Source organism: Musca domestica, unplaced genomic scaffold (genome assembly GCF_030504385.1).
Source record: "Musca domestica strain aabys unplaced genomic scaffold, Musca_domestica.polishedcontigs.V.1.1 144, whole genome shotgun sequence".
NCBI classification, from domain to species: domain Eukaryota; kingdom Metazoa; phylum Arthropoda; class Insecta; order Diptera; family Muscidae; genus Musca; species Musca domestica.
The window spans coordinates 265,544-274,740 of record NW_026712199.1 but is presented as its reverse complement, the minus strand read 5'-3'; the positions used below and the strand labels follow the sequence as shown (position 1 = coordinate 274,740).

Here is a 9,197-nt window from a genome sequence, read left to right as displayed (position 1 = left end):
CTAAATTTTGACCGATTATCTCCAATTTCAATAGGGTTCGTCCTTGGGCCAAACAAATGATCTGTGCAAAATATCATCTGGATTGGGCAATAAATGCGACCTGTACTTTGTTTACAAAAATACATGGATATGCATACATTGACTCAGAATGTGATTCTATGCAGATCATCAAAAGGAACTATGGGTCTATCTCGTTTCCTTTTGCCTGTTACAAACAAATGCACAAAGACATAATACCCTGACCACCTTGTGGTGTAGGGTATAAAAATTTGACATATCAATGTTCCCAAGCGTTGATGCATCTACCTGTATTCTTCTGCCATGATAAAAAGGGTTAATAGAAAAGTGTGAATGTTTGGGATTGAAAGAGCCCACATTAAAAAGAATTAAAATAGTTTTCTAAAAATATCCTTTCTTTTATTACAGGTTTGGATCATGGCCTACATAAGGCCGGCCAGTAAGCCCATCTGGCAGAGTCAAATCACAACAGTGCATAAATTGTTGTCCACAGTAGATGTCCTGGACTACCCTATGTAGCCTTGGCATGAACCATGCGTATTTGAATAATACGGCAGGGTGATTATTTTGCATGTCAATGTTAAAATAAATAAATTTTATGTTTTAAAAAATAAAAAAGATATCTCCAGTTTTTTTTTTGCTTATAAACAAATTTATTACAATAGTGTATTTGTTGTGGTGAGTCGAATTTTCTGCATCAATATTATTTATTAAATAAATTCTTTCTATTTTACTTAATGTCAAGGCCAACCTTTATTCCACTTAATCTCATGTGTATAGATTACAAAAAAAAAAACTTTCATTTTTTATTGTTGGCCTTAGTTTATGAATATTTGTATAAGTTTAGGACATTTTTTCTGTTAACATGAAACCCCGCTTTAATTCAGTGGACAAACAAACAGTCATTTAACTATTGGCTTCAATTTCTTTGTAGACTTCACGTTTATATTCATCTAGGCCGCCTTCGATTGCTCGTACAGTTCGATTGCCACAGACCCATAGTTCTTTGCAAACAACCTTAATGAGGCGTTCGTCGTGAGATACCAGAATGACACCACCCTAAAGGAAGATACATTGAAAAAAAAAAAAACATTATATATTGTGTTATGGAAAATTGCGCAAAATTGCGAACCTTGAAAGCATTAATGGCCTTTCCTAGGGCATCTATTGTTTCGATATCTAAATGATTTGTAGGTTCATCGAGTACTAAGAAATTTGGCTCAGCTGAAATGCAAAAGATTTGATATTTGTGTCCACTGCGAAAGTACGAAATTAAAACAAATCCATACATACCCATACACATTTTCGCCAAGGCTACACGGGATTTTTGTCCTCCCGACAAACTGGCCAGACTTTGTAAAGCCAAGGTGCCGGATATACCAAAACTACCGAGTTGACGGCGATACTCTTCATCGGGCCTGCCGGGAAACAATTCAGCCAATACCCCGACACATGTCAAATTCATATTCAAATGATCAACGTGATGCTGGGCGAAATAACCTATTCTGAGACTGCGATGAAGTGTTATGTTACCAAGTGGGGTTGTCAGTTGACCCACAATAATTTTTAACAGTGTCGATTTACCTGCACCATTTTCACCAACCTGTTGAATGCAAAGCATAGGTTAGGTAATTACAAAAACACGCACCTTAAAATCGCATACATACAATGCAAATTCTTGAGTCTGAGGTAGCTGAAAGATTGACATTCTTAAAGACGGGTAAGGTATCCTTTGGATTGTATCTAAATTCAATGTCGGATATTGCCAACACGGGTGGATTTAATGGTTCAACATCGGGGAATTTCAGTTTGACTTCAACTTCCTTTTCAACTGGTTTCAATTCAGGCCTAAATTCAAATTCAATTTTAACTAAATCAAATATCGATATATTCCGCAAAAACTTACAGTTTTTCCAACATTTTGATTTTTGATTGTACCGAAGCGGCACGATTTGCATTGTAACGGAAACGATCAATAAACTCTTGGACATGTTGTCTATGGGCCATTTGGGCTTCATATTCACGTCTTTGGGCCTTCAGCTTTTCGTTTTTGGTCTTCTCAAACTGTTCGTAGTTGCCTCTAGGAAAGACAAGAGGAAATTACTTTAATTTTCATTGTTATATAGAAGTTCGTACTTGTAAGCTTCCAGTTGTTGGGAATGTAAGTGAATAATATCTGTTGGTACGGTATCCAGGAAGTTGCGATCGTGGGAAACAACCAATATGGTGGTGGGCCAAGTTTGCAGATACGTTTCTAACCATATAATGGCTTTAATATCCAACATGTTGGTAGGTTCATCAAGCAACAGCAGATCGGGTCGTGAAAACAAAGCTCTGGCCAAAGCTAAACGCATACGCCAACCACCGGAAAATGACTTGGTCGGTCTCTGTTGCATGTCGGTGTCGAAACCCAAACCTTTTAGAATCACAGATGCTCGCGCCACTGCCTTGTCGGCTTCGATGTTTTGCAATGCCGTATACACTTCGCTCAGTTCGGCATTCAATTTTGCATCCTGGGTACCGCTATTCAACAGTGACATAATTTCCTTTTCTCTGGCCAATAGTCTGGTACGTTCGGTATCGCATTCAAGCACACTGTCAACGGCCGGTGTATCATCGCCCACAACTTCCTGTTCGACATGAAGTACCGAAATGTGCGAAGGTATTTGTAATTGACGTTCGGATATCATACGTAATAGAGTGGTTTTTCCCAAACCATTACGACCCACAAGCCCATAGCGGCGCCCGAACGACAAAAGGAGATTGGCATTTTGCAGCAGTACCCTTAAAGGAAGTTAATTAATAATAGTTTATCATTAAAAATCAAACATAATCCTACTTGTCTCCGAATGCCAAATCAAAGTTCTCAATTTTAATGTCCATGGAGCGATTTGTTCCCTTGGCATCCATTTTTGTGGCTTTTTTATTCGTAACCTGGGAAGCTGTGGCTTGCTGTAACTTAACTGGAGCCTGAGGCCCCTTACTGGCATCTTGCCGCTTCTCTTGTTTCTGTTGTAGCTTGGCCTGGGCTTTCTCCAATTTTTTGGCATCAACTTTCTGCAATAAAATATATCATTTTTTTAAAAGTCAAATTCTTGGAGATCTTTTAATGAGTTTAAGCTATCATAAATACCTACATTGCCAGCATCTTTATTGACCAGCCATATGCTGTGCATGTCACTGTCACCGGATTCCATATTTTTGGCCATTTCAGCAATATTTACCGGAGCATTGAGCACCTTTTGTTGGGTGGTGTTGTTATTGCCAATATTCATGATATTAAAAAATTGCTCACACAGTTGACGAACATCATCCTCGGACTTTTCACTGTTGACACTTTGTAATATATCACCCACAGCATCGTAGATGTCATCAGCTGTTTCAAAATCCTCAATGGATTCGAGCACACCCTCAACATAATCCTTCGACTCATTGTCCATGGCCGGGAATTCCTTTTTCAGGATTGCAGTAAATTTACTCATTTTATTGGCGTCGCTGTTGCTCTTGTCGTATGGATGAATGGAAAAGGAAATTGTGGTCTAGATATATGATTTTTCCAATGGCGAGTATTTATGTGACCGTGAAAAACCGAAATACCCCTTTTGCAGAATCCACCGAGTTCAACTCTCACCAGTTGCTGCCAAGTGACGTGTGTCTGCTAGCTCTCGTTTGTTGATTAATTCTATTGAAATTTATTTTGTGAAATTCAGATGAGCGTGAGTTACAGTTTGTTGTTTAAGTTATCTTTAACACTCTGGAACACGCTACAATTGTATTTTTAATAATTTTCTGAATTCCCAACAAAAATTAATCAAACCACACGTCCCCAGCAATGCGTGAACTGTCAAAAGTGTTCTCTTATTCTTATTACGTTTAGCAGTCACAGTAAAATGGTAGCTCTTAAAACAGTAGAACAGGTTGAGAATTTTAACGGAAGCTATTTAAAAACAATTTAAACGTTTAGCCATGGTATAATTATTACAGGTAACAGCAAGTCCCAACTGATTTGACTCTAAAGTAATACAAGTGTCAAATTCGTTATGACGTTTTGTGATTTAATTCCATTTCGTGATATATAATAGGTATACCCCTTTTTTTTTAATAATTTTTTGCCTAACAATAGAAAAAAATCGCCGTTGTACTTAACAAAACACCAAGGGCGATGGTTCGAAAACTTTTTTGCGGTTAAGGAACAGCGACACCACGTTAGATAAAATATTCGTATATTTCATGTTTCCTAAAATTGCAAAATGTTTAATACTTTATGTATGTATGCTTTTTGGGTTCAACTTGAAAGGGATGTTGCCTTTTCCACGATTTTCTAGTTATTGCTTGAAGTGTTGAAAGATAAGGACCAACAGCAAAAAACTATACATTCAGGGGAATAATGTGAAAGCATTAAAATTAAATATTTTAAGAACTTTTCTTCTGCATTTTTACTTTAATAATCTAAATTTTAAAAATGTATATTTTTGGAATTGAAATAATTTATTGAAAATTAATTATTTTGTTTACATTGTTGGACACATAACTCTGACACTTGTATTACGTACAAAAACAAATTTGTATGTGGTTGTTGTTACGATTGTTGTACAACAACACTTGCTGTTACCTGTAATATTCTACCATGACGTTTACCCATGATATCATGGTAGAAGAATATAGATATCGACACAGCTGCTGGGACAATGAACTGTCAAACCAATTTTGGAATTGAAATTTTTTAATGAAATTTTATTTAAATTTGTAGAAATTGTTAAAAAATGCATACAGTAACAACCTCCAATTGGCGTCGTATAGGAAAACATATACAAATCTACTTATTTTTGAAGAAATATTTAAAATTTTTTGACGTATCAATGTCCTCAAAGCGTTGATATACCAAAAATATTGAAAAATATCTCCAAAAATAAATTAATTCTAAAAGATTTTCTTATACAATGACATTCAGAGGTTGGTATGATAGGTGATTTTCAACAATTTTTACTAACTTAAATAAATTTTCATTCAAAATTTTGAATTCCAAAAATGTTTTGACAACTCATTGTACCTGTTCATGCGCCTACTTATATTATTTTACCATGCATTTTACAATGAAGACAAAGTAAGCGAACTTTGCGAAAACTGTTTCAGAACCTGCAAGAATCCAGGATGCAATAAGGAGGTACAACAGCTTCGTAAAACTACTGGAATACAGCCCATATTCTCAGGACGAACTTTTGCTCTGCAAGAATCTACTAGTTTTGCATTTTTTTTTCGATTTCATAAAGAGAAAATCGGTTAACACATATATGACGCACTCTTTTACTAATTAGGAAAAAGGTAATTAGCATGGTTACCATGGTAGAAGAATACAGGTACAGGTGCATCAACGCTTAGGAACATTGATATGTCAACAATTTTAAAATGTTTTTGCATAAAGCATACAAGCATATTTTTACAAGTTTTCTTATACGATTTCAATCGGAGGTTATTAAAATATGCGTTCTTAAACAATTTTTACATTTACATTTTTAATTCCAAAATTGGTTTAACAGTTCAATGGCCCGTCTGCTGGCTGTGTCGATGCGCTTACCTGTATTCTTCTACCAATAGTTTCCGTTCCCTTACATTCTAACATTTCTTTCTTTTACTAGCTTTATAAAATATGAAAACTTTGAAAAACGAGAAAACTTTGTGGTGTCAACAAAATCGATGATTATTTTTTCTAAATATTGACATCTGTAAGCTATCCATTCTTGGTGATTTCTTTGGATTGCATCAACTATCAGCTGTAAAACAAATCATATTTGTGTTGTGCTTTGAGGCCAAACATCGAACAAAAGAAAAAAAGAAACAAATGAGCAAATGACCCAATCTTCAAAGCCAGTTGACTACCAAATTTAATGTTAAAATCATAGAACAAAAGATAAACAAATAGCCAATAAAGTGTATAAAAAAATTGATAATAAAACTGATTTTCAAAACTTGAAAATTTATGGGAACACCCTGTTATTGCGCCATGGATGAAAAAACCTGGTTTGCGACTCAACTAACCATGGTGTTTTTGTAGCTCGAGACGTATTTACTAACTGCACATTGACTCGCTCGTTACAATCACCGAATACGGGGAATAACACTGTTGAGCCAATTTATTGTATTTCATGATTTCAAGACAAACGCATTGCGTTCGCCGGATTAAATCAAAAACTTTAACGTATGTCTGGTTTATTTTACTGCCAACAAAAATATGTCCGAAATTTGCGAGTCTATCTTTGAAAAAAGAACATTCCAATATACTTGGAAAATTACAAACTGGTCTTTGATTATACCTGGAACAGTAGTGGAAGCCTCTACTATAAATTGGACGTGTGGCAATATAAAAACTACATGGTGTCTAAGTCTAAACAAATCGGTTCCGATAAGAATATCCGTCGATGTTGATCTTGGATTCGGACCCCTAAACTTAGTTTTTCGAATTTCTTTATCAGGGGTGAAAAACAATGAAGTGCAGTTTAATTATGTCGTCGAATGGATCGAAATAATAATAAAAATAATAAAACGCGGACTCGTGTCTTTGAGATACAACAGCGTGATATCGATAAGATTCTATCAGAGGATGCAGTGAAATTTATTTTCGACATACAAGAACGAGGGCAATACTATAATGTCAAATTGAAACCAATTCCCTTCGTTTGCAACTTGGCAAAAGATCTTTCCAAGATGTTATCCAGCGGAGAGTTCAGCGATGTAACTCTCGTTGCACAAGATGGAAGTGAATTTAAAGCCCACAAGTTTATATTGTGTGGGCGTAGCGATGTTTTCGCAGCAATGTTCCGTAATGAATTCCTGGAGAGCAAAACCAATCGTGTGTCAATTGATGATATGGACGCCGAGGTAATGCAAGAAATGCTAAAGCATGTATACACTGGGAGTGGAATACCCACACATATGGCTCCAAAACTCGCGGCTGTTGCCAACAAGTATGCACTTTTGGATTTGAAAAACATGTGTGAAAGTGTATTAAATGAAACAATGAATGCCGCTACAGCTGTTGATACGCTTCTATTGGCTAAAGGATATTACATGAAACGTCTTGAAAAAAATGCTTTTGATTTTATAGTAAACCACTTTACGGCCGTCGCCGAAACACCAAATTGGAAAAATTTCAAAAGTACGTATAAGGACTTATATGTTGAAATTTTGGAAAATGCAATGGGCAGACGTTTGTAATTCCATGTCGGGTGCAGAATATTAATCAGCCATTGACTATTTTTTTGTGTTTTCATTGAATTTTTTTAATAAAGGTGTGTTTATTTTTAATTTGTTTGTTTTTTCCTTTAGTTTTTAATTTGGCTCTGCTTAACACATCGTTATGGTTGTACGGAGCAAGATTTACAGATAAGATCTGTTGTGAACTTTATTTTAGCAAATTGCCATTGCGATCATTGCTGGCCATGGTTGCACCAGAAGTATGATTAGGTTCTTGAGGAAGTGCGGCACCTCGTATTGACGCTAAGTGCCTCGGTACTGTCCTTGAACAAAAATTAATTTGGAAAAGGAACATCGAGGAGCGAGCGAAGCGTGGCTTAATCGCACTTTATTCTTGTAGAAACTCTATAGGGAAGAGTTGGGGACTTAGCCACATATCAAATCTTTGCTATCAGGAAAGCCATGGAAAACAGAATCAATGAACTGAACAGACCGGTGACTATATATGTGGAAAGTCAGGCGGCCTTAAAAGCTCTCAGTGAAGCCACCTTGACGAAATCTGACCTAAAACTTATGGTGGGCCTAATTACAGGTCACTGCAACATAAGGACCATGACTTAAAAATGGGGGGGGGGGGGCGGTGTTGGGGAGGCAAATCCGAATACTGCAGGCTCTGTCAGGACGAGTAAGTGCTCCATCGTCTCTCTGACACTAACCAACACTTTATCGAGTCAGACTTGTCCTCTTTCTGAAACCGAACCAGCAGTCATGCCTCAATTTGCCAGAAGATGGCTAAAGACAACACGCTGATCACAACGTGGATAAAGGGTGAGATAAAAAAACTGCAACAAAGTCAAACGGCATAATTTTTACATTTTTTTTAATTTTATTGAATGAAGCAAAAAATATTGGAAATAGCATCAAATTTTCGAATAAGTTTAGATTTGCTCGAATTGGTCACCTTTGGCACGAATTATGTCCAATGAAATCGTCACACGCTGCCCAAATGTTGCTCTGCGGCCCATTCCCGACGAAGCGCTTGCTTGAGGTGATCGACACTTTGGTATTTTTTTAGTGCCAACCTTGCTTTCCGAAAATACTCCAGACACAATAGTCCAACGGATTGGTATCCGGAAATTTTGGTGGCCATTGTGTGCTGGAAATGAAGCGAGGAACCTCATTTTGTAACCATCCTAGGGTGGCGCGAGCTGAGTGCGTCCTGTTGAATGTCCAAGGTCTGCGGCAAAAATGTTTGCGTGCCCAAGGCTTTAACACAACCCTCCAGAATATTTTCGCGATAACATTCGGCATTTATTCTGATGCCACGGTCGATTAATACGAGCGGAGAGCGACCATCGGCTGTTATGCCGGTATGCTGACCTCTTTGGCAAGTAAACACGATCATATTGTTTGTTTAGAAACTGCTGGACAACGAAAGTTTTCTCATCGGAAAAAGCCAAATTCGGCAGTTCACTTTCACCACTTTCGACCAAGCGGAGCAACTCTTTAGCTCTTTTGAATATATTTTCTTTCTGTTGCGGTCTAAGTTCTTCGACTTTTTGGAATTTCAATGGCTTTACCTTGAGCTCATTTTTTATATTTGTCGAATGGAATATTGTTCAGCTCACGAGCCATTTTTTTTATAGCCAAATATAAAGTAATCACACTATCACGCTTAAATTCCATCACGAATAGATTTTTTTTTGTGGAAAATTCTCACCAAAATGCTTTTGTACGCTTGTAAACAATATAATGAGCTGTCACTGGAATAATTTTAACAGGTATCGGACGAGTGGCTTAGTCATTTCTTTCTTTCTTTATTTAATTCAAACTTAATACTAAAGCCTCCAAGGCCAAGCAGTCTGAAATTTGTTGCAGATTTTTCAACTCACTCAGTACACTTTCACCCTCTTCGTTTCTTCCTTTCCTTCTTTAAACTTTCCCTTCTGATATATTTTCTTATTTCCCCTTATTCTCCCATTGAACTT

The 9,197-nt window shown here is 36.8% G+C and overlaps 1 protein-coding gene across 1 annotated transcript; it reads right to left on the bottom strand.

Moving 5' to 3' along the window:
- Positions 1–687: 687 nt before the first annotated feature.
- LOC131801179 (ATP-binding cassette sub-family F member 3-like) lies at positions 688–3,875 on the bottom strand. Its single transcript, XM_059119375.1, has 8 exons — positions 3,156–3,875; positions 2,858–3,075; positions 2,155–2,802; positions 1,925–2,098; positions 1,686–1,866; positions 1,312–1,621; positions 1,151–1,242; positions 688–1,077 (listed from the first exon to the last, which is right to left on the bottom strand). The coding sequence occupies exons 1-8, from the start codon at positions 3,498–3,500 to the stop codon at positions 925–927; spliced, it is 2,121 nt and encodes a 706-aa protein (XP_058975358.1). The 5' UTR covers positions 3,501–3,875; the 3' UTR covers positions 688–924.
- Positions 3,876–9,197: the final 5,322 nt, after the last annotated feature.

What these genes read in the sequence shown, in the direction of transcription:
- LOC131801179 (XM_059119375.1), bottom strand. Translation starts at nt 3,500, where the DNA reads ATGAGTAAATTTACTGCAATCCTGAAAAAGGAATTCCCGGCCATGGAC. An exon ending in GATTTGGCATTCGGAGACAA is followed by an intron (nt 2,803 to 2,857) that starts GTAGGATTATGT and finishes ACTTCCTTTAAG; the next exon opens with GGTACTGCTGCAAAATGCCA. An exon ending in AGGCCATTAATGCTTTCAAG is followed by an intron (nt 1,078 to 1,150) that starts GTTCGCAATTTT and finishes ATCTTCCTTTAG; the next exon opens with GGTGGTGTCATTCTGGTATC.